Source organism: Pleurodeles waltl, chromosome 4_2 (genome assembly GCF_031143425.1).
Source record: "Pleurodeles waltl isolate 20211129_DDA chromosome 4_2, aPleWal1.hap1.20221129, whole genome shotgun sequence".
Classification (NCBI taxonomy): Eukaryota; Metazoa; Chordata; class Amphibia; order Caudata; family Salamandridae; genus Pleurodeles; species Pleurodeles waltl.
In genome coordinates, this window is record NC_090443.1 from 471,329,687 (window position 1) to 471,355,955 (window position 26,269).

Sequence of the window (26,269 nt, forward strand, 5' to 3'; positions counted from 1 at the left end):
TGGGCTGAAGAGATGCCCGTCCAGTCCTGCTCACTCCCAGGAAAGGAGGGCAGCAGGGCAGCAGGGCAGGTACAGCAAAGCAGAAGTCCAGCAAAGTGGTAGTCCTTTAAGCAGCACAACAGGTCTTACTGTCAGAGTATCCTCAGGTCCAGAAGTGCAGTGATTTGGTAGGGTCAGAAGCCCAGTTCTTATACCCAGTGGTGGCTTTGAAGTTGGGGTGGCTTCAAAGAGGGGCTTTGAAGTGGACACAGGTCCTCCTTTTCATACCATTGCTCAAGGCACTACAGGGGGGTATGCAGCTCTGTGTGGGGACAGGCAGAGCCCTATTGAGGTGCAAGTGTCAGCTCCTCCCCCGCCATTAAGCTCAGGAAGGTCCATCCGGATATAAAGGGCACATCTCAACTCCTTTTTGTGCATTCTTCCTAGACAGTCACACACAAAGCCCAGCTGTCACCCAACCCAGATATGCATTGAGGCAGCAGGTTGGCAGGAGGCACACAGGGTTTAGGAGCAGTAAAATGCCAACTTTCTAGAAGTGGCTTTATTAAAGTTATAATCATAAAAACAACTTTACCATTAAATTTAGGAGGATTTATTATTACAAGTCCATAGATACCAAGCACAACAGTCCTACTCCTTCTCAATTGGGAATTACATTTAATAGGTAGATTAAGGAATCCCCAGCGCTAACCTTTGAGAGGGGTAGGCCTCACAGTAGTGCAAAACCAAATTTGGGAGTTGCTCACTATCAGAACATGTACAACTAAACAGTATATGTCGTGCCTTTTACTCATACTCACCCTGCCCTATGGACTACCTAGAACCTACCTTAGGGGTGTCTTATGTGGAGTAAAAGGGGCGTTAAATGGTAGGCAAGGGGTTTTAAATGCCAACTCGAAATGGCAGTGAAACTGCACACAGACTTTGTAGTGGCAGGCCTGAGACATGTTTAAAGGGCTATTTAAGTGGGTGTCTCAATCAGTGCTGCAGAAGCATTTAATTAACATGCCCTGGACATGTGTAGTGCACTTTACTAGGGACTTATAAGTAAATAAAATATGCCAATTTTGGATACACCCGTACTACCATGATTTAGGGGAGTGAGCACTCACTTTAGTACTTGTTAGCAGTAGAAAGTTGCCCACCAGAGTTCTAAGGCCACAAAAAGGGAGGCAAAGAAGGCAAAATGTTTGGGGGAAGACCAGCCTAAGGCTGTCAGGTCCAAAAGAAATTCTTTGTTCCTGGTTGGACGTAAGGACCTATCACCACTCTTCATGCCAGTTGAGAGTGCGGTCTGAGTGGAGCAAGCGCTCAGCAGTCACTGATCCTGATGCTCCAGAAATACTCTGTGCTGCTGCGTGAGGAATGTTCCTTCCCTTATCGACACATGCATCCATCAGTATGATATTAAGGTGACTCTTGGCACTGGCATAGCATGAGGCTCAGTGATGTCACTTCCCAGGAGGGCAGAGCCACATTAGAGTCAAATACTCATACGCTGAGGACTGTTGACAGATGTCTCAGAATATATTTTAAACTTTCACTGTGGAGCAGGAGTGCGATCCTATTTGGTGTACCACAGAGCAGGCAGGGGTTACTGAACCCCAACCGTGGTTATGGTGGTCACTTGCCATTGTTGTCCTGGAAGTTTGTCCTTTAATTGCTCTATAAACTGGGACCGCGTAATCATTTCTACACTTGAACCCTCAGGGTACTAAGGGCGCACAGTCATAGGCTACTCAGTGTGGCAGGCAAGAGCTCACAACTCAATCAACCAACAGACAAAAAAGAATGTCCAGTCCAGTGCTGCTCTTTTTACAGAACAAGCACTTTAACCAGTATTTAACTGTTACAATGCATCCAGTTACACTCATCACAACTACAATGCATTTAGACTACATTAGTAAGTTACAGAATCAACACATTGCATAGGGTTTTAAGGTAAAGGTATTTCGGGTATTAGGGATGGGAGATAGAGTTTTTAGGATTCAGGGAAGAACAACATTAAGGCCGGGGTACTGTTTTTAGTGTTCAGGGAAGTGTAGTGTTATACAATAGCAAGGGGTTTATAGTGGTTAAGGAAGTATAGCGTTACGAGGCAGGGAGGTGTTTAGGGTTCAGGGAAGAGAAGCATCATGGAGTACTAAGGTTTTTTTTTTAGTTTAGGGAAGGGTATTTTTAAGGGGTAAATCGGATATTTTATGTTTTGGGGAAGATTAGATTTCAGGATTGCTAAGGGGTTTATTGGGTTAAGGGAAGCATTAAAGATAAGTAAGGGGTTTTTAGACTCAGGAAAGCATTAATGAGTAGATCTAAAACTAATGTATTATACACCCACATACTTATATATGTGTATTTAAGTGAAAAAATATGCTGTAAATGTGTAGATGTGGTTTGAGTTGTAATGGTAAATGTGATTATTTTGACTTGAACATGTTGTAATTGTACTGGAAAAGTCACTCATGGTGTTAATGATTGTGGTAGTGACCAAAAGTCCTTTAATCACACAAAGGAACAAAAATACTAAACAGATCATTGCATCCCAATTGAATACTGGCTTGTATGCCTGATTATATTCTACAGAAAGTGCTACAATCTCCCACTCTGTTATCCTCTCCTGTCCTGGTTAACCCTAGTAACTACTCTGCCCCATATTGGTGGCAGAGGCATGAATTAGGCATTGGTGTGGATTTTCATTTTCATCTCCAGTGGACTTAGCCTGCAACTCAATAACTTCCTTACCTTTGATTTTCTTTCAGCAGTAAGCGCCAAGTATCAGTGCTCAACCCCATTAGAGTCCATCTCAGTCTTTTTGCTCTGGTCACTGGGTGAGTCCTTGCGATACCTGTGCACCTATTCTTGCAAGTTGGTTGGTGAGGCAGCACAGCCTGCATCTTCTGTAAACTTTGTACTTGTATAGCGCACTACTCACCCGTTAGGGTCTCAAGGTGCTGTACGCATACCACTGTGGAACCCCTCCTGGCTTTTCCCTGTGAGGTGCCCACTCCTGGGCAACCTCCAAGGTGAAGCCAGGCATCCCAGCGCTGTTGGGGCCGTTGTAGAGATTAAGCAAGTTATTGCCCAGAGTTACAGAGTGGGACCCATGAATTAGATTAAGAGAACTATCAGGTCCAAGGAAATGGAGTCCAAGACCCGCCGAGGCGGGAATTGAACCCTGGTCCCGGGCCAGATTTCTGCATCAGTGTCTGCCGCTCTAACCATTGAGCCACACTTCTCCACTGTGTTTGTGGTAGTCTCTTTGGTGCACATGTTGGGTGAAGGCAGCATGACCTGTCTGGGTTCACAGCACAGATTCTCTAGTTGAGGCTTTCCTGGACAAACAGGCTCACCATGGTGAGGTGGACTTACACTTCAAAAGCTGAGGGGACTATACGATTAGAAGCCTTCTCTATATTCTGGCATCAGTGGCAGCTACACTATTTCATGGCCTCCATTGGCTTGTAGCCACACTTATTTCGGTGCAGCCTTTAGGGAGGTTCTCAAGTAGAAACCATGAAGATAGACAAGAGAACCTACTAACAATACAAACAACTCCTGGCTTTGCTTCAATACCATCTGTTTTCTATGGATGCTTCATACACCAGGAAAACTCTGTGCTTCTCCTCAGTCTCCTCTCCTACAAGGCCATGCACACTCCTTCCTTTTTTCACCAGGAATGCAGATTTCTAGGCACAAGGCAAACCCTCAGATGCTCCAGCAGAAAAGACAACCTTCAGGTGATGTTGCTTCACCTTTTGGAGACTGGCAGCTCTTCACATACTCTGCAGAGCACTCTTCCTTGGTCAAGGAGAACTTGGAACTGGAAGAAAGTGGGGAGAGTTGGATGCCATTTTTATGCACATTTTCCAGACAGGGGGTGAGGACCCAGTGTCTCAAACTTCAGTACCAGTTTGGGTTGTTCTCCTTTTAAGTGTACATCTCAAGCTGATCCACCGGAAACAGCCTATGTGTAATTTAAAACAAGTCTTAATGGAACTTCTGAAACCCTGTCTCCACCCTCCAACCACTGGAATACAGGCAATACACTTGCAAGGTCTGTGGAATCTGTCCTGTTCCACTAGCTTCAGTACTCAAACTGCTACACACAGCCTTATTACCATACATGTACTAGATGCATACAACACATACACAAAATTATTATTTCATACCCTGTAGCATCCTAATATCACAGATAGCAACGTGCTCATGTCTCAGCTGCCTAATATCACTGGCTTAAATCCGATATCATTAGAAATACACTTTGGGCCTCATTACAACACTAGCAGTCCTAGGACCGCTGCACCCCGGAGGTCCAACCGCCACGTCACGACCCAGGCAGTCAGACTGACAGGAGACCACCGTCCCCACCACAAACGTGGATCTTGATGGCTGACAGTGGTCAGAGACATGGTTAGCCATGGCACAGCTGAGTTAGGTGCTACTGCGCTGATCACGAGTCCAGTTTCCGCCTGCCTTTTCATAGCAGGGACCTAGCCATGAAACGACTGGTGAAAACAGTGTGCATTCTGAGGGTGCAGGTTTGCTACGGTATTGGCCTCAGCTCCCTTAAGGGAGCGAAGAGCAATACCGCAGCACTGGTCCCATTAGGCTAATTGGCGGGAACGTCATAATAAGATATTCCCGCCACTCAGTCTGGTGGGAACATTGTAATAGGACAGGGGTCAGGCAGCTGGGTTGACGGCCACCTCATCCCCATGAGTTTGGCGGTCAGCTTCTCAGACCACGAAACTCATAATGAGCCCCTTAGTTTTTTAACCAATATCTGCATAATGTACAGCACCTTGATATCACTGGCTTCACTCAATCATGAAGAGCAGGACATGGTTACTGGAAACAAAGACAGTGATGCAGGTTAAGTGGGTGCCTGGAACTCACTGGAACATGAGCATCAAGCAAGTGGACAACTTGTGTTTTTTAGAGCCACAACGGATTTCAATTAATGCAACTAGATTATTTCAGACAGACATTTGCAATCCACTTTAAATAGGTTGCTATTTCAAACCAGTGTCTCATGTCAGTTTAGTATTCCTTACCTGTACCACTGGTCTCAGTCACTGCAAAAGAAAGAGAAAACAGATTATTAGTGTGCTTAATCAAATGGACATTTTTTAAAGCCATTTGGGAAGGGCTCATCACTCAAATGATTTTTTCATGAATTATTACTGATGCCTGTGCTTATGAACATCATAACAAAACACAATGGGTTTCATAATGGAACATTGGGCAGTACATTTCTGTATTAGAATTTCCCTAATAGAGAGGGATGATGTTACATTTCAAAGATGCACGCTGGCATAAAGACCCAGGAGGAAGTGGGTACAGGAACAGGTACTTTATTTAGGAAAAAGAAAGTGAACTCCACCACAAGCTAGGACATAGCCAGCTAAGAACAAGACACCAGGCTAGAACAGAAGACAGGTACCATACATCTTCCGCCTCACAGAACAGCAACACAAAACATAAGATAACTTAAAAACATGTAAGAAACAGAATACATAAGACCAAACTATAATAACATAACTTGCTTGACGAATAATATTAAGTAATGCTGAAACAGTGAAAGTAAAATAGAACTTTGAGCCACAGCCACACGCATAAGATAAGCTCAAAATTAAATAATAGGGTGATGTGGCTTACCCACTGAAGATGGTGGATGCACAGGGCTGAGCTACTCCACACAGCCTGCTGTACTCCAGCAACATCCATAGTCAGGCATCTTCAATACATGCATTGAGAGGGCTATTGCTCAGTGGCTCAAGATGTGTACCTCAGTGACATCTTAGAAAGATGACGAAAACGGTTGATGACTGAGGCCTGGTCATTGACTTACCTGGTAGTGGAGAAGAACAGCTGGGGGCTGCCTTCTGCCTGTGTTCAGCTCACTGCCATGAAGAGACAGGGCGGCTGGGGCCATATCTGCCACCTCAGTACCTGACTGCCTTATTACCTGTGAGAAGTGGGTGGGCCTCCCCCCGTGAGTGCCCAATGTTGGCAGCTGTCTGCACCTCACTGAACTGCTGCAAAGCTACCAAAATGGGGGAGCATGGGGCCATGTAACGAAGCCATAATCATGACGCCCTGTTGATGCTCTGCTGGAAGGCAGAGACAAGCTATGTCCAGATTGCAGTGAGTGCAGGGCTTCAGCGGCCAGGTCAGCCACACTTGTGAGGATGGGATGTCCTGCTCGGGATCTCAGTGGGAGCATCAGAGCTTAGGAGTGACCCAACCTGATTGAGGAGTTTGTATCCCTGGGCATGGTTTTGTGTCTGTCCTAAATGAAATTTAAGAACCAAAGACTGCTCCTAGACTGATAGATGCCATCCACCTGACCTTGGTAACAAAGTGGCTGCAGGGTTGGGTGTGAGGCATTGAAGAAGGCATAGTAGTGTTGCCATGGAGCTTTTGTCCCTTGAGGCTGGGGGCCTACTGGCTCAGCGTCCCGATCAGGCTGCGGGCAGAGATGTGGATTTCACTCTGTAGCAACAAGCCAGACACTGATGTGAATAGTCACTCTGGGTCTTGCACAGGCTACAACCCCAAGTCAGAAATGAATACCATAGTATCCTAGATTGGCCACAGGGAAGTGTTTCCATTTGGTGACTGAAGCCTAGCTGTCCCTGGACCTTTCTTCACCTACACAGCAACGCTGGATGATTTCAAGCAAGGGCCAGACGGGAGGAGACTTGAAATGAGATACCAGTAATTTCCCTCTCCACTTTTGTAGGCAACAGACTTCCAATCTTCGTGAGGCGTTAGGTGGTATGAGTCCTGGCATCTGTAGTGCCCTTGTTCTGCTGCCCTTCATTTTTCTTATTGAGCCTCCCCTGCCCCCAGAGTGGTGCTTGCAATGGTAAACGAAACATCAGGTTCCAGTCTTACAAAGAATGATTGATAGATCAATCAATTTAACCCTGGCCCTGGTTCGGCACCCCCTTGGGCCATCAACACTATCAGCAGACTGCCACAGACCATACATCATTGATGCTGCAGGATATCCAATATTCGAGATCTTTATTGGAGGGTAAAATTGGTTAATATCAACTTATCCCTGCTCTGCCAAGAACAAAGAAAACCAGTGGATAGGGTCACAGAGACTGAGGGCAGTATCTCAGTAGCTCACAACTCACTGTACACTTGGCAGACCAAGATTGCAGCCCTCCAGAACACCCCCCTCCAATTTGAGTCACGCACAAAGCACACCGAGGGTGCTTGCAGCAACAATCTCTGGATTGTTGGGATTCCAGGGTTCTCAGACTTCAACCCCAACTTTGTTCATTATGAACTGGCTGAAATCCTCGTTTCTGGCAGAAACCGTTTCTATATGCATCAGTGTGGAAAGAGCTTATAGAACCCTACCCCATAGGCCACCACTGGAGGTTGCACCAAGACTGTTTATTGCCTGTATTTCAAACTTTGTCAACAGACACCTAGAAGTCTCCTGCAAACTGGAAACCTTGATATATGGCTCTTCCAGAGTCATGGTGTTTCCCAATTTCACCATGGAAGTACAACAGCAAAGCTGTTCCTTCCTTGAAGTCAGGCAGAATGTGAAGATCATACTAATCAAACATACATTGTTCTTCCCAACAGACTCAAAGTCTCTTTTGGGGATAAAACACTTGAAAACTCCAAGACACATGGTACTGGGTTGAGAAAAGGCCAGATGGGAGGGGACATAGATCCCTAACCCCACTTTGAATTGTTCCAGACAGTGAGGGTAGCCCCAGGGCTTGGCAGTAACAGCCAATAAGATGTCAGATAAACAGATGGAGGCACAGGTCAGCAGAGACAGTCACTATTGGTCTTCAAGTCAACTGCTGGCATCAGATGGGGAAGCCCCATGTAAGGAAATGCCTCTTTTTGCATGTTCACCTCACCTTTTTGGACTGACGCTGTTGGTTTTTTGACTTTGAGAACACACTGAGGCCTGCTAATGAGACCTCGGTGTCAGTGTTTAACCCCTTACAAAGTATTTGCTGTATTTGCTATCCCCAAGGGGCAAGTGCTGACTTATGGATAAATCCGTAGTATATGGTACCCAGGGTACCAAGGGCATTGAAGGTAGAGTGCCCTTCCAGGGCTTCAGCACCGATTGCACCACCCTGTATGTGGCAAAGTACTAAATGGCTTCCTGCCTGCCACTGTACACTGGAAGAGCATTCGTCAAAATGCTAGTTCGACACGGTCATTCAAACTAGTGGCAAAGCCAACACTTCCCTTAATATACATAAGTCTCCTCCAAGGAAGACCTAACCAGTTTTAAAGGAGGGAGCTGTATATTAAGTAGGACATCTTTTTAAATACATTTTAACGGCAACACCACTAAAATTGTTGTTTTGCCATGGAAACACTAAAAGTCCCATTGGCTAGTACAGTGTTGACAGATGGCACCTCAGCCTGGCTAACCTCTGAAATGGACTCCCTAAATGAGTGTTGTAACAAATAAAAGTAATCATGGCATTAAACCTGACCTGATGCCCAGGTAGAATTTAATGTCACCATTAAAGTAATGTAACGGTTTCAAGGTTGCTACTGACCCAGTTAGTCCAGTGGCCTCACAGGAGCTCTGGTCAACAGACAGCTTTCTGCCCAGTTGGGGAGTACTGTGAACTACTCAGGCTTAGGAACAGTAGCAGTCTGCAGCAGGTTGAGGGGCTACCTCCCCATCTCAGGAAACCAATTGGGGTATTCGCAATAGAAAAGGCAAGCTTCAAAGGGAAATCAGACTCTGATGGGCAAATGGCAATCATACTCTTGAGGGACTTCCCTTTGTTCAGGTAGATGGGCTGGTGACAAAGACAGAGGAAACCAGTGCCCAAGCCAGTTTTCCCAAGGGCCGGAAGACCACAGGTAGCCACAATGCTAGGGTGGTCTACAAAGCTCCTAACAGCTGAGGAAGGGTTCAGACATCTTGGGAGTGGGCAGAATAGTACACTCTGGAATTGTTAGGTGCCACACGTTGCGGGAAAATCATCATCAAGAGAGGGGACCTGGCTGCCCATGGGCTAGTGACTGTTGTCACCTCAGGGCACATTCCTGGGATAAATATGGCACCCCTGGCATTGTGAAGATCAAATCACATCTGAATTGGAACAAGGACAGAAGGACTGCCCTGCTGACCTGTGAACCACTCAGAGAGGCTGCACCATCTGCTGGACTGCATCTGCTGCATCTTGGGCTAGCAAATTAGGGACTGCCCCTGTGGTTCTTAGCTCAGAGAAAAGTCATGCCTCAGCCCCAGACCAAATCACCGACTCCAAAGGATAGTTGGCTGACCCCCTAACACATGCTACAGAGAAAAAAGTGCAAGTAGCTCAAACCAGCAGTCAGTAGCCACTTCAGAAGAATCACCACTGACTGCTGCTATATGTCCCTAGAGACTGATCCTTGATAGGCAAAAAGTGCCTGAGTCAGCAAGACTCTGGAGTATTGTCAGAGTCCAGATTGGTTGCCCAAGAGAATGCTAGCCTCCAATCTAGAAATTTTCTGTGACCGCAGCTGGCCTGCTACTGTCCCAAAGAGTACTTCCTGGGACCCTGACCTTTGTGGCCAAAATCACCCTACACAACATGAGGGCAGAGGGATCACCACAAAGGTACCCCCTTCAACTGTACAGCAGTCCGAGTATCTTTTCATCTTGTAACCCAAGCATCAGGACCACTGCATTAAAACTATGGCGGCTGTGTTGTAAAGGTTGGCACTGGGCTGAAAAATGCTCTGCTGGCCAGGTAACTGTCCAAAACTACCCCAATGGCCCTCAAGACCTCCATCCTGTCAAATTTGTCTGCAGTAGCCAAACTAACTCTTTACAAACTTTTCAAATGTTTCAAAATTTGAATTGACCAATGCTTGCTTGTGGCTGAACTAAAAAGTGATAATTCTTTAAAAATATGTATACCTGGCACATCCCAACGGATTTGGCTCATCTTGGACTAACAATCCATACAAATATAATCAGTTTTTATAAATAAATTAGGTTTGTATTTTTGTGTGGCTTTGTTTTGTTGTTTGGTACTTTTAAATGATTTACACCAAGTTATTTGTGCAAGCCTTGCTGCTCAAAGCCATTGCTATCCAGGGTTGAGCTGAAGATTGTTTAAATGAGCCCGACTGAACCCAAGACAGTTTTTCTGAGTGTATTCAACAACAAAGCTCAGTAAGGCTGCAAAGCCATACCATATAATAATTTTAAAAACTGCTCACACCCAGCAAATACTGTACTCACTGATACCGTTTATAGGGTTTTTTGGGGTTTCACTTCAAGCTGCATTAATGCCTGCAACATGCCATCTACACTTTCACTTAGGCCATTGGTGGGGTTCAAACCCATAGAGCCGGATTCCAGTCTGTCTCTTTAGTTTGTGGTTTGAGTTGAGGGGGCTTAAGGGTGTTTTGGTACAAGGGGAGGCTTATGCTGTGAATTTGCTCTGATCAGAAAGATCCCCAGTTTCCACTACAACAGCTGCTTCTCGTAGGGTGGCGAGTGGGGAGCTACAAGCAACAGCTACAGTCAAACTTTCAGTGCACAGAATGGGACACCTATATTGGTTGGAACATGCAATTTGCTATGATCCAGGTGACCAATTTAAGTGCGTACATCCCCTTGGAATGGCTCCACACAGTAACTAGTTGGGGTTAATCACCTGGAATGTCAGTGGCTTGTTAGACAAAGACACACAGGGGGAGGGAAAAGGTGCTCGCAATTTAGGATCAGAGATCCTCTTTCTTCAAGAAACTCACACCGTCTAATGGAGGGGCCCGTGGAGAGAGAGACTCGTTCTAATCTCTCCGCGGGCTCTTTCAGGAAGACAGGGAGTGGCGCATGGCGCCTGATTGGAGACAGGTAGGAGGGGGTGCGCTCTGGGCATAGGGTTTATAAGGGGGGTGGGAGGGAGGGTCGGTCTGTTTTCCACGCTGACCGAGGGAGGGAGCGGGCAGATTTTTGAGGAGAGTTTGATGGGAGTGGGCAATTTGATAGAGTGGGGGAGAGTGTCTTTACGGCTTCACCGTTATAACGGAAAGGTGAGCAATCTTCATAAACTTAAAGCGCCAGGCTCCGCGGCCTCAGCGCTTTACCTGGCACGCGCGCCAGGAGTGCAGGCTTACGAGTGAGGCCGGGCGGGCCCCGCAGCTGTTTTTTCTACACACGTCTTCGCCGCTCTCACCGCGCAGCGCCATGGCAACCAGCCATGACGCTGAGGCAGTAAAGGCCGCGCTTCGCCTTTTAGGCAAAGCCGGCCGTTCCGACCTACTCAGGCTGGGGCTTTGGACCAGGTCTGGGTCAGAATGACACAGCCGTCACGGGCCGCGTCAAGCCGGGTAGCGGCTGCAATTGCCGCTTGTGAATCCCTGGACTCAGATCCAGAAAGGAAGGTGGGGGGGCCACAGGAGCAAGATGCACATGCTGGGGTGGAGGTGCATAACGCGCCCACCCCCATAGTCTTTAGTGGGGAGGCCTCAGGCATACATGAGGCAGGTGCAGGGGCCAGAGAGGAGAGTGAGCCAGGTGCAGCATTGGAGGGGCCCCCAGGGGACCAAGGGAGTATGGTGAGGGGCGGAGCCCCTGATTTGCAAATAGAGGAAGGGGAGCAGCCCTTGCCCAGGCCCAATGGTGAGTGGGCCCCCTTAGACCTGTCCTACCCAAAGGGGGGGGCCCCAACTGTGCCGTGGGCCACGGGGCCCAAGCAAAAAAGAGAGAAAAATATACAGGGAAAACCAGGGGGGGCTGCCAGATCCAGGGCCACCATGAGGCAGGCCAAGCCAGCAAAGTCTAAGACCAGCGGGGTGGCAGGGACCCTTGGGTCCCCAGGCCCCTCAGTGCAGGGAGGCTGGGACCATGCAGAAGCTTGGGACCTGGAAGCCAGGATAAGAGGGCAGCGCAGGGTTGTGGCGAAAACTGAGGCCAGGTGGGCTCAGTTGTGCAAAGACCGGGAAGCAACAGGCACACAGTTAGAAACAAGCAGGAGGAGCAGGGAGGTCCCGGACGACAGAGGGCGGCAAACAGCTAGTTCGGGGGCAGGGAGCTGGGTCTGGGTACCACAGGTCGAAGAGGGACGGGGACAAGAGGCTCGTGCGGCCGAAGGGCGGGTCGGCGCTGGAAGCCCCAGTGGCGCACACGGCCATGTGGGAAGAAGCAAGGCAATGCCAACAGCTGAGGTTGGCAGAAGAAGGGCAACGCCAACTGGGTGCAACACGGCCCAATCACGTTGGTCCGAAGCACTAGAGGGGTCTGCGGCAGCCTTCTCTACATCCCAGGAGCGTGGGTATCACAAGGATGGTTTGCGCCATGTGGGTCAAGCAGCAACAGTGGCAGTACCAATAAAGACTCGGGGTATGTTGAAAACAGGTGTGAGTGGGTAGGCTATGAAGAATTGGATTATGAGGAAGACGGGGATGATTAGGAAGATGGAGAGATTCGCGAGAAGGAGGTGAGCGGTGTCAGAAAGGTGGGGCATGGGCGCAAGTGCGGCGCAACCTCTTCCTCTGCTTTTGTTTTACAGGACACTGGAACGGCGGAAGGGCCATCAGGAATACGGCAAATGGTGCCATGTGGTAGAACAATGAGGAGAATGCTATGCAATTTGGGGGAAATGGACGGAGGTAAGGGGAGATGGTGGTCAGTCTGGGGTGATGTGGGCGGGGGCGCTAAGGCTCAGTGCACAAGCAAATTCATTGGTGTAGGGGACGGGTCAGTTTTGGAAACAACTGGGTTGGCTACAGGCTAAAAGGGCGACATGTTAAAGACAAGGAGGCCACTGCTACAGCAGTCTCAGCGGCAGGCAGTCAGAAGACAGGGGATGACACGGGCACAGAGGACAAGGAGAGGGGAGGTCATAGGAAGCGGCTCCCGTACAATGCCCCTGGGGTCACATGTGACTGACAAAACGAAGGCAAAGATATGGAGGCATGAGTACGTAGACGTCTTTAAGCTTCTACATAGGGACATACAGGCTAAAGAAGGATCCAAGGAGGAGGAATGGGAATTAGCGCGCAGGCCCAGGGCTCCTATCACAATGGACAATTGGACGTCCGCTTTTCTTATATTCGCTAGTATATATTGTGAGAAAGGGCTATAGCTCTTTTCAAATACATGGACATCAATACGGAAAGCACAGATGCATTTTGGGGGCTTTGCATGGCTGAGTTATGATGAGGAGTTCCGGAAAAGCCATGGGGGGGGGGGATGTAGACCCTATATTATGGATGCAATGGATGGCATCTGTGCAATCCTCGGCGTCCACACATACGGCAAGTGGTCTGCCAGTTGTGTATAAGCCTTTTCAGTCCTGTCCCGCCCAGGGAGGGGCGGGTGCGGGTAACAAGACCCCGGTGCCCACCACGGGGGCCTGTTGGAATTTCAACAAGGGTTTCTGCTCATGACAACAGTGTAGGTTCAAACATGACTGCTCCAAGTGCGGGGCTGTCACCCAGTCACTCAAATTGTTTCCCTCTCTAGCCCGGCGGAGCAATGGAGGGCGTCCAGAGGACGTGGCGCACAAGGCGCTACTGCGTCTAAGGGGTCCTACACCAGTTAGATTGGAGATTCTGCTGCCTTGGTTACGCATCTATCCAGATGCGGATAAGGCTTGTCAGTTGGAATGGGGTTTTTGCGAAGATTTCCAGGTGGGTTACCAAGGTCCTCGAACAAGGAGGTGGGCAGACAATTTGCGGTCTGTGAAGGAGCAGCCTCAGATAGTGCGTGATAAATTGGCAAAAGAGATGGCGCTGGGAAGAATAGCGGGGCCTTTTGAGGATTGGCAGAGTGATCATTTGATGATATCCCCTTTGGGAGTCGTCCCCAAAAATGCACCAGGTGAGTTTCGTCTGATTCACCATTTGTCATGGCCTGAGGGGGAGTCAGTCAATGACTTTATCGCACAAGAAGACACCAAAGTGGTCTACGCCTCGGTGGATGATGCCGTAAAGTTAGTTTTGAGGTGCGGGCGCAAGGCGGAAATGGCAAAATGTGACATACAATCTGCCTTTAGGTTGTTACCCATTCATCCAGCGGATTTTGACCTGTTGGGTATGCAGTTGGACGGAGCCATCTATGTAGACAGGGTGTTACCCATGGGCTGTGCAATATCATGCGCTCTATTTGAAACTTTCAGCAATTTCCTACAGTGGGTTTTTGTCAGAAGGACTGGCCACCGGACAGTGACTCACCACCTAGACAATTTCTTATTTGTGGGGACAGCCAAATCCGGGGCCTGTGGGCGGGCGCTGGCAGATTTTCAAGTCTTGCGCAACAGACTGGAGTGCCTTTGGCCCCCAAAAAGACGGAGGGGCTGCTATCAGTTTTCACCTTTTTGGGCATCGAGTTAGACGCAAACGCATTAGTGGCCAGATTGCCAGCGACAAAAGTGACAGAGATACTTGAATTCCTGGCAAAGGTGCGGGTACTTCACAAGATGGATTTGCGAACGGCTCAAAAATTATTGGGTTACCTTCATTTTGCATGCAGGGTGGGGAGGGGAGGAAGGACGTTTTGCAGGAGACTGGGGTTATCCATGTCAGGGGCAGTACTACCTCAACACATAAGGGTTTCGTTGGCATTAAGAGAGGACAATAGGGATGGGAAACCTTTCTCAAAGAATTCAATGGGGTACCCATGTCTTTTGGTGATATTGACAGTGTGGCAGGTTCAAATTTTTTCAGATGCGGCGGGAGCTTCAGGTTTCGGTATTTACTGGGATGGGAGGTGGTGTGCTGAGACATGGCCACCACAATGGCTGCAGCAAGGGAGAAGTATTGCTTTCCTGGAGTTTTTTCCACTTTTGGTGGCACTGGCAGTCTGGGGTCAGGAATTAGCCAACAGGACAGTGGTTTTTCAGGTGGACAACATGACAGTAGTGGAGTTGGTCAACAGACAGAGGGCCAGGGATCTCAGAATTTTGTGCTTATTGCGCCAGTTTATGCTTCGACGTTTATCTCTAAATGTTATTTTTAAAGCCGCACACGTACCCGGGGTTTACAATGAGATAGCAGATTCCCTGTCTCGTTCACAGTGGCAACGTTTTTGCGAGTTGGCGCCTGGAGCAGAATGGAACAAGACTGTGGTCCCGGAAGACATTTGGGAGTGGGGGCATGATGATCACGGGGCTGGTGGAGATGTCTTTAGCGGTATCCACGCGGCGGAGTTACAGGCTTGCATGGTTGGAGTTTCAATCTTTTGAGGAGTTTTTGGGCAATTTTTGGGCACAAAATCCACAGGCCCTTGAGGCACGGCCATTACGTTTTGTGCTTTTCTGATTAAAGAGGGCTTATCCCCAGCTACCATCGGGGGAAGTTGGCTGGGGTTTTCTTTTATGGGAAACTATTCTTTGGTTCTGATCCAGCGCGCAATGACCGGTTAGGGAGGATGTTGAAAGGTTGGGGAAGGGTTAGGGCCCGTGTGGTCCAGCCGGCGAGAGAACCCATTACCTTTGAAATACTGCTGAAGTTATTGCATGTGTTGCCAGTATGTTGTAAGGATGATTATGAGGTGGGTTTATTTTGCTTGTGTATGGTTTGGATATTTTTTGGCGTGTTCCAAGTATCTGAATTGCTGGGGGTAGGGAAAGAGATCGGGGTGAGGGTTAAGGAGGTTTGCATGCATAGAGACAGGTTGGGTATTTGGCTCAGGCGCTCAAAGATGGATCAGTCAGGGAAAGGAAAATGGGTATGGTTGGAAAAGGGGGGGGGGGGATGAGTTGGCGTGCCCGGTGAAGGAGTGGATGACGTTTGGACAAAAGCGAAGCATGACAGGAGACAGTGGTGTGTTTGTACATGGGACAGGAGAGAAGCTTACTAGCTATCAGCTGTTACAGGTGTTGAGGATGGCGCTTGGGATGACAGGCCGGCGTGCATTGGATTTTGGCGCACATTCGTTTAGGATTGGCGCAGCCACAGCGGCAGCTCATTTGGGTTGGGACTGGGCGAGAATTAAGGCCATAGGTAGATGGAAATCAAGATACTGTGATCCTTATGTGAGGCCGTGAGGTAGTCAATGGGTTGGGAGAGAGGTCTAAGGATGGAAGACTAGGCTGGGGAGGGGGGTGTAGTTTCTCATGACAGTTTTTACAGTGTTTTCTCTTTGCAGGATGTGTGGCTGGGCCACAGAAAGACAAGATGGTGACATTGCTTGTCGGCCATTCCTTCGTTCACTGGGCGGCGAAGTTCGCAGAGAAACAAGTTTACGGCAGGGCAATGGGACTGCCTAGCAGACACTATGAAGTTTGTTGGTGGGGGAAGAGTGGCATGAGGTGGGTAAGTTTACTTCTATTTATCACTGCTAATTTGCCGCAATGGGGATGTCCAGACTTATTACTGATTCATCTGGAGGAAAATGATTTGGTGAAGCTATCAGGGCTCACTTTCATACAGAATATGCAAAGAGACTTGGAGCTTTTGAAACAGAAGCTATGCGGTACATGTTTGGTGTGGACAGAATTTGTGCCCAGACGGGTGTGGAGAGGGGCAAATAATCACGGAGCCATCGAGCAGGCTCGCAAAAAACTGAACAGGGCCATGAGGGTATTTTGTTGGGCTCAAGTGATCAAGGTCCTGAGGCATGAGGACATTAAAGAACAAGACGAGACATTGTTCAGAGTGGATGGGGTACATTTGTCACAGTTGGGAAATGCGTATTATTTGACAGAGTTAAGGTTATTGTTAGGGGAACTATGGGGCGAGAAGCTGTGGTTTAGGAACCAAGTATAAAAAAATAAATAAAAAAAACTGAGGAAGTTAGTTTTTCCCTTGGGTGGGGCAGCAAAACACCAAGAGGGTTTTGCTGGGTGGCAGAAGATGGGGGAGGGTGGAGAGCCAGATGCGGGCTTGTCCACCCTTCCAAGGGGAAAAACAAGGAGAGGAAGGATCAGAGTAGGGGAGTATGCTACAAGCAGGGAGGGCATGAGTGGAATAGAGGTGTGTCTAGGGGAGGAGAATCAAAGAGGTTTTGGAAGAGAGAAAGAGGATCAAGGGAATCTTTAAGAGTTGGGGCTTGTTAAAATGGGGGATACAGTTTGAAGTTTATTGATGCTTATGTTTAAATCCTGTCCTAATAAATGACCTTTTACACTAATGATGGGTGTCAATGTATGTGTGTCCCAATACTATTCCTGGGCCATTTGTGCTTACCACAGGTTTTTCATGGTGTGTTTACAAGGGGCTTGAGAGTGGTGGCCCTTCTGGTAAGGGCACAGATCTATTTCAAGACTCAAACAATGCTTGATAAACAGGGCCGCTAAGTAGCGGTAGCTGGAACCTTTCAGGGACAACCGTTCGCCCCATTTAGCATCCATGCACTTCCCGCTATGTATGCTGATTTTAATAGGCTTTTATGGAAAGCCAGCACTCCATAAGTCTGTAGTGTTGGCTGGGAATGTGATGGGTCTGATGCACATAGCTAGTTTTTAAGATGTAATGGGCTTGCTTGATGCTTTGCACTTTCTTCACCAAACTGAGAAACGCTTCATGTTTTTTTTCAGGTGCGCATAAGGCATTCTCACAACTGGATTACATCTTCTTGACAAAAACAGAGCTAGATCTACATCATGTGCAAAGGGCCTCTTGGTTCATACTGAAGTAGAGGAGAAAGTGGGGGTCCCCGGGAGACACCGTATGGAGTGGGTTTGGGTTTTGGAGGAGGAGTGGACTTGGATATGCTGACATCTGGTGGATGAAAGAGGCAGGCATTTTTCGAAATTGTTTTTGTGATCCATTGTGTCATATACTGCTGAAAAGGCAAGACCGAACGGATTCGGCGTGCAAATAGGTCTTCTTTAATTACAGCAATCGCAGACTCCTTACCTCTCCCTTCTCTGAAGTCTGACTCTCTGCCCTGTTATATTTTGTTGAATTTTAGCAATTCCTGCAGTGGGTGTGGTGCTACCCCTCCAAATTTTATTTAAGTGCGGGAAAGATCTGTAAATTGCTTGCTAAAGTGGCTTGGCAGCAGGTGTCTTTTCAATAGGTGTGATTGTGGTATAAGGCATTATGCACTGAGGAATTAATAATTCTTTTTATCTCCCAGTTCAGCTTATTGCGGTGGCTGGACAGAGTTTGATGTAAACACCTGCTGCTTTCTGAATCGTCTTTTTGATCAAGGATCGACTATTAGAGAAAAGAATGAAGACATCTATTGACTTTCTGGACAATGTTATTATATGCTCTTATTTGCTTAAGCAAATCTCATTTATATGCATTCACCACCTACGGTTTTAGTTTCTGGCCTCGTCTTTTCGTATTGGTCAACACCACTTATTGACAACCTTCATAACGTGCTTGGATTATTATTTTAATGTAGGAAACCGTTACATCCAGGGTCATGGAAGTCTTGCAATGAAAGACATGGAGAGCATTAGCGTTTAATGAACTCTATCGGTGATAAACATTTTATTAAACAAACAATGAGACCTTCCTTAGGCACCAGAGTCAGTTTGGGTTTAGGTATTGATCTTGAATTACTAATCTTGGATTTTGACAACAGAGTGATCAGTGAATGGGTCGGTCCTCAATTTAGGTTTAACCTTTAACCCAGCAGTATTAATGCTGCATTTGAAGACGAGATCCAGAGAGTAACCTGCCTCATGCATAGAGGAAGCAATTTCATGAATTCTATGGTCATAAGGTTTTCGACCTCTTCTGTAATTATCGCTTCAGTTGTCAACCAAGAGTTTTAGATGAGAACACCAAGTGGGCATTTTATTCAGTAAGGGCCTGGCAGTCTCTTGAATAGATATAAAGAGGACATTTGGACAGGGTGAGGTCTGCACTGGCATGTGTCTGAAGGATCAGTAGTGAGAAAGCAAACTCACTTGCTTAGATGTCTTAATGCGTGCATGTACACATTGAAAACACACATGGCCGTATGCGTCATAACGTTTGCTGTTACGTTTTATCAATCAAATGCTATTTTGTTTCTGTGTCTGCTTGAAGATCACTAAAGCCTTAGTGATATGTAATACATGCACATTTTAAATGAGTCTTCATCTTATCCTACGTTGTACTGCACAGTTCTGTTGAAGCACTAATAGTAAAGTATTTGCACAAACAGTAACACAGTGACAACACCACCAAAGGACTCCACACTAGTTTAGAAATATAGCCAATATTTATCTAAATCAAACAAGACCAAAATGACAAAAATCCAACATACACAAGTATAGACATCACATTTTAAAGTTAAGAGCTTTAATCCTTAAAAATCAATAGATGCGCTGTTTTAGCACAAAGTACCTGGTAGGCGTCAAAAATAAAGCTGCGAGGGTCCATCAGAAAAGCAAACAATGTGTCAATTCCTTACTCACAAGTAAGGCCATGCATCGATTCTTTTCCCACAGGATAAGTGATGTGTCGATTCTTTCCTCGCAGGGAAGGAATGAGTCAATTTCCACGCCGGCAGCCTTGGGTCCGTGGAGTGATGTTAAAGATTTGGCACCCAGGGACGATGCCTGCCAAATCCAGATGCACAGTAACAGTGCGTGATGCATCAATTTCTGCAGCTGCAGAGCAGATGCTGCATCAATTTTATAGCCGCAGTGCGGGTTCTGCGTCAACTTTTACCAGCTTCTGCTTTTAGGTGCCCAGGGACTGGAGTGGCACCACTTGGCAAGTGAGGAGGCCTCAGATAGAGAGCCCAGGAGCTGCCAGATGAAGTCCTTGATCTCCCCGAGACTTAACAGGAGGCAAGCTCAGTCCAAGCTCTTTGCTGTGTATCCTGCCTGTGAAGTTGTTCAAAGTCCTGTCTGTCTCCTCTCCAAGGCAGAAACAGCAACTGCAGGCCAACCCAGCAAAGCACACACAGCAAAGGGTCAGTATCTTCCTCACAGCTCTTCAGCTCTTCTCCTTGGCAGAGGTTCCTCTTGATTCATAAGTGTTCTAAAGTTGAGAGGTCAGAAGTCTAGTACATACTCATTTCTACCTTTGGAGTATGCAAACTTCAAAGGAAAATCTTTGTGGTGCACAAGACCCTGCCTCTTCCTTGCCCTGCCTCAGCCATACTCTAGGGGGTTGGAGAATATTGTGTGAGATCAGGCACAGCCTTTTCAAGTACAGGTGTCAGCTCCTCCCTCCCACTCTAGCACAGGAAGACCCACCAAGATATGCAGGACACACCTCAGCTCCATTTGTGTTATTGTCCAGAGTGATTTCACAAACAGCCCAACTGTCAATCTGACCCAGACGTGGATTCAGCAGCCAAGAAGAGGCACAGAATGGTTAAGCAAGAAAATGCCCACTTTCTAAAAGTGGCATTTTCAAAATCACAATCTAAAAAAACAACTTTACCAAAAGATGTATTTTTAAATTGTGAGTTCAGAGACCCCAAACTCCATCTCTCTATCTGCATCCCCTGGGAAATTACACAAAATATATTTACAGACAATCCACATGTTAACCTATGGGAGAGATAGAACACACCAGTACATGTCCTGCCTTTTTAAAAACACTGCATCCTGCCCATGGTGCTGCCTTGGTCCGACTGTAGGGGTAACATATGTAGCAAAAGAGAAGGTTTAGCCTGTCAAGTGGGTGCACTTGCCAGGTGGAACTGGCTGTTCCAAACTGCCCACACAGACACTGCAGTGGCAGGTTTGAGACAGGTTTACAGGGCTATTCATGTGGGAGGCACTGCTGCAGGCCTACTATTAGCATTTGACTTACAGGCCCTAGGCAACTCTAGTGCACTTTACTAGGGGCTTACTAGTAATTTAAATATGCCAATCAGGGATAAACAATCATATTCACAATTTAGATAGAGAGCTCTTGCACTATAGCACTGGTCAGCATTGGTAAAGTGCCCAGAATCCTAAAACCAGCAAAACACCCAAACCACAGCAAACGCTTCTCTCTCAATTGTGTTCCACTTCTATTCCTTGGGGAGTAAGCTCCTAAAAATGAAGGCTGCTGACTGGTCTAGCCCCTTTTAGTTTAGCTGTGCTAGAACCACCCCCACACCACGCTCTGAAGCTTCAGTCTGTACAAAGAATTCCTTGGAGAAGTTGGGTGCTTTCAGCATTGATGCCATGCACATGGCTGCCTTCAGGGCATCAAAAGTGGCCTAACAAGCCACATTCCAGATCACTATCTTGAGCTGCTTCCTGGAAGTCAGCTCTATCAAGGGAATGCAACAATGGTGCCATACTACTTAACAAATCTCCTGTAGTAGCCGGTGGGTGAGGCCTAGGAAGGCCCTCACCTCTGTCTGGGTCTTTGGTTGGGTGTGTGTTGGGAGGTCTCCCAACACAGAATGGTATACATTTTGGGTTGTGGGAGTGCTACCAAGCCACCCCTCACCTGGTGTCTCAGGTAAACCACAGATCCCTGCCCTATTTGGCACTTACTGGCCTTAATAGTGAGGCCTGCCTTCTACAGGGCCTTCAACACTTCGCAGAGGTGATGCAGGTGATTCTCCAAGCTGTAGCTGAACACTGCAATGACATCCAGTTAGGCAACAATGAAATCCTCCAGTCGAGCCAAAACCTGGTTTTCCAACCTCTGAAAGTTGGCAGGGGCATTTTCCTACCCAAAGGGCATGACCCAGAACTGGTAGTGCCCCTCTGGTGTTGAAAATGCTGACCTCTCTTTGGCCTCATCGGTCAAGGCAATCTGCCAGTACCCAGACGTTTAGTCAAACGTACTGAGGAACTTGACAGCTCCTATCCGATCTACGAGCTCATCAGCTCTGGAGATGGTATACACGTCAGTCTTAGATATGGTGTTTAGTCCACAGTAGTCCATGCAGAACCTAAATTCAGGAGTGGCACCTGGGGAAGCAGCATTTGGGACCAAGACCACAGGGCTAGCCCAAGGACTGCTGGAGAACTCTAGCATCCCTTAGGCTAGCATCTTGGAAACCTCATCCTTAATGGTGGCTCTAACCTTGTCAGTCGCCTTGTGGATCTTATGTTTCATAGGGGGACTTTCCCCAGTGCCCACATCATGGGTACACAAATGAGTGACCCCTGGGGTCAAGGAAAACAGAGGGAATTTGTCCCAGCAACTGGCAACAGTTCCTCTGCTGTTCCAGGGTCAGTGTTGGGGAGAGGTTCACACCCTCCACAGACCCATCTTTTTCTTGGACAGACAGGAGGTCAGGAAGTGGTTAACTCTCCTCCTCCATTCTATAATCTGTTGCCAAGAGCATAGTCCGTTCAAACCTCTCAAAATGTGGTTTGAGGCGGTTCACATGTAGGACCCTCAAAGTGTTCCTTGGAGTCAGCAAGTTCACCAAGTAGGTGACATCACTCTTACGCTCCACCACTTCAAAAGGGCCAGTCCACTTGGCTCCTCTGGGGCCATGACCCACACTTTCTGGCCAGACTGAAACTCAACCAGAGTGGCATTCTGGTCGTACCATAATTTCATGTCCTCCTGGCTTGCTTCCTGGTTCTCCTGAGAGAGCTTCCTGAAGCATGCAGTCTGGTTTCTGAAGGCCATCATGTAGCTAAATACATCCTTGGGGGGGGGGGTCTACTGTGAGCTTTCTCCCAGTCTCCTTTTGCCACACTCAGAAGTTCTCACAGGGTGCCCATACAGCAGCTCAAAGGGGCCTAAACAAAATCCCTTCTGCGGTACCTCCCTGTATTCAAAGAGAAGACATGGCAAGAGGACGTCCCACTTACGTCTCATGGGTTCTGACAGACCCATAATCATGCCTTTCAGGTTGCGGTTGAAACTTTCAACCAACCCATTTCCTCGGGGTTGGTAAGGAGTGGTGAACTTGTAGGTCACCGCACACTCCTTCCACAGAGACTTCATATATGTAGATATGAAGCTGATATCCTGGTCTGAGACCACCTCTTTCGGGAGCCCCATGCAAGCAAAAATCCCCATCAATGCCCTGCCCACCAAGGGGGCCATCACTGACCTAAGATGGATGGTTCCATTCACACTAGCAGATGCTTGTGTTTTAAAAGCCAAGCTTTTCCAATGTGCTATTTCTTTCAGCAATGTATGGACCAGATATTATTAAAGCAATGACATTTTTGCAAGAAAGTATCAGCAACCAGTAAAATGAATTCAAACTTCAAAGGCAATTATCCAAAATAAACAAACAAGGTGAAATTGAAATTAAGGATGCAGATTAAAACATTTATCATGAACCGGAAGAAATACCTTAGGTTTGAATAAATATGTATTGGATGGATTAAACTCTATGGTGCACAATAGGCATATTGTAATTCTTCGAGGAGTTATGTGGCCACACAGTAGAGTTGTTTAATATGTTGATAGAAGTAATGAACAGCGTGCTTCCGCATGCTTCACCGGGACACAATGGCCCACTTTTCTCAGCTGGCACTGCAAAATCCGGCAGGGCATTTCTACACTGAAGTCGGAAAAGGAGTTTGCTCGAAGAGAAAGTAATGGACAATGAAACGTAGTCACTGACATCAGTGATATGTTAGTGGAGCAGAAAATAAACTACCAGGCCCAATTGATGACCACGCTCCATATCAAGAAAAATGGTGTCAATTTCCATCTCTCCCACAAACCCCAGAAAGCAAAGAGGACAAAGGTCCCGCGGACAGACAGGCATCAGACTAGGCCTTGGATGAGCCCCTGAAGCTGTAGCCCTGTGGTGGGCTTGGGCCCCCACAAAGGAAAAGACTGATACCAGGTGTGTGTGACATCAGTGTCTTCTAGTCTTGAATCAGTCATATGACTGCACAAATGTGTCTGCGTGTATCATAATCCAAGGTTGAGACAGATCAAGATGACCTTAGTCTTAAAATATTCTGAAATTATATTGCCTTGCTAGCCCAAGTCAACTCTCAAAATGTATTGCAAAGCAAGTACTCCTCCCCTACAGCCTCAGAAACCCTCTCAAACTATTCTGGATTTCTAAGGCAGCTACATATTGCACTCATACCGACTATCAGCACGTTGCTCTTTGATAATGCTACCTCATATTAGTTATCATCCCACTGCTTAGTTAACGTCACTTAAGATTCTCATCACCAAGCAAACACTCCATGAATGCCTTGGCATTTTTCTTAGATCAAATTAACAGGGACCTCAAACATCTATTAAACTCCACCTCATTTGACTTATTTAACAACTCAATGAGAACAGCAACTGCATATTGAAACAAATTGGGCCTTCAAACAGAGAGAAAAAGTTAAAACAAGCTCTAGATCAACCTCCGACACCAACTGCATCTTCCAGACTATCCATGCACAGCGAAGTCACCACGTTCTAGAAGGGGCTTCCAAGGAAAGGAACTAGCGTGGCAACAAGAGACTGCCCATCTTAGACGTTCACAAATATATGAAAGCTACACCCCTCCCCAGCAAATACTACCTTAAGAACAAACTCAAAAACAAGAAATACTTTCATCCTGTCTTTTTAGTTTTCTACAGTAATTTGCTTTGTTATTACTGGGGATAAAGACAAAGCTTATAAAAAGCTCATACCCATGGATGTTTGTCATAGTGAATGCCTATCAGCCATTCTTCTAGGTCTACATCATCACAACACTGCAGACCAGTGATAAATGGAAGAGCACAGGCAGCAGGTTTCTAGGTAAAGTAGATCTTCTAGATTTGAACACTGCACTGCAAGAAAATTGAAGAATTGAGGATAATTTTCCTCCTTGTGTAATTGTGCACACATTACATTTCAATGCTATTTCAATTTCTGTCAGTCATTGTTGTGAAATAAGGAACAGCTGGGTGGTGAAAAGAATAATCTTTAATCAGAGTGTTGAACCTTCAGCCATTCTGTAATGTGTTAGAGAACTACAGGTGTGAAATATTGCAAAAAGGATCACATTATAGCACGATATATTGGGGTATTAGGGCCACAAATCATGGTGGCAACAATGTACTGAGGTAAATGAATATTGAATTAGTATTAGTCACTGTGTAATATCAGGGGGACTCACCAATACACCATGATGTCATATGACCATGGTTTCAGTTACCCCAGATCTTCATTTATGATATCTTGGTTCAGACGTCATTCTTCCTCTTTTGATTCTTTTGAGGAGGGCTGCAGCTTGTCTGTCTTTCAGATTAAAGTCCTCATTTATTTTTTAGTCTCTCCACTTTAGCAGACTTGTCAAATGCTTCTCTCGTGCTCAGAAAGCCCCATACTATTCCTTTCCCCAGAACTATTTTCAATTCAGTAAATTTAGACTCGCCAACTCCAATAGCTGGCCTAATGATCATCTCCACGTGGAGTGTACATTATTACAGCTGATCGGTCAGTGATTCAAAAAATGACCTTGGACAGCTCCGAAAGTACGGTGACACCAACTATAGGGAAAGTCACTTCATCTGGTCTCTCTTAAAAAGGTCTTGACACCTTCCTCCAGCCCTCAGCATGGCTCCTTTAGCCAGCATCAGTTTGCACAGTAAGCTTTTTAACTCAAACCCCTATTTGAAAAAGTTAAGCTAAAGTCACAGAATTCAACTTCATGTTGGTTGAAACTCCAGAACTAGAATAAGGTGTGGTATGTAAGGGGGCACTAGCCAAACATATATCTGATAAGGTCTTTCACATTACAAGATTCAGGAATGTCAGACATGGAAGATTACATTGAGAGGAGGGAGGGGGAGGAAGATAGAAAGAAAATGCAAGCAAGAGTGAGAGAAGTAATGGTGCTAAGGGAAGAGAGAGGGATAAAGGAGAAGAGTGAGAAGAGCTAGTCAGACAAGAAAAGAGAGGAGGAAGAGATAAAGTAAGGAGGAAGCAGAGGAAAGGGAAAGAGAAGGAGGGTAAGACAGTAAAAAGACAAATGTAGGCAGGATGGCAGTGCATGAGGAGACACAAAGGTGAAATTGGAGGATACAGGGAAAGAGAAAGATAAAATAAATGAGAGGAGAGCTAGGGAGGGAAAAAAGGAGGAGAGTGAGATGACAGGCAAAAGGAGGATAAAGATGAGATTGAGACGAGTAGAGTGGCAAGGAAAAAAGGTTTTAGGGGCAGGGGAGGTGACAATCACAAATGAGGAAACACGGAGAGGAAAGAGACAAGCGGATGAAGAAAAAAAGAAAGGGTAAAAGAGGAAAAGAGAAAGAGGAAGGTGGGGCAGATGAAGAGAAAGATGAGATGTAGAAGAGAGGGGAGACTATGGAGGAGACAATAGCAATGTAAAGTGTAGAGAAGGAAGAGAACCAGTGAGTGAGAGACAGAGAAAGTTAGAGTGAATGAAAGAGATGGGTGGATGCAAAGAGCAAGAAGAGGATGGGAACAAACAAAAAAAGGAAGAGGACTGAATGGAAATGGGAAGGATAGAGGGAGGATGAATGAGGAAAGAGGA

The 26,269-nt window shown here is 46.7% G+C and overlaps 1 protein-coding gene across 1 annotated transcript in view; it reads right to left on the reverse strand.

Moving 5' to 3' along the window:
• Positions 1 to 26,269, reverse strand: part of LOC138292925 (vespryn-21-like) — a 270,086-nt gene that overhangs the window by 97,069 nt on the left and 146,748 nt on the right. Inside the window, exon 5 of the mRNA XM_069231804.1 lies at positions 5,055 to 5,075. Coding sequence (XP_069087905.1) covers positions 5,055 to 5,075 — 21 coding nt within the window. The remainder of the gene's footprint in view (positions 1 to 5,054; positions 5,076 to 26,269) is intronic.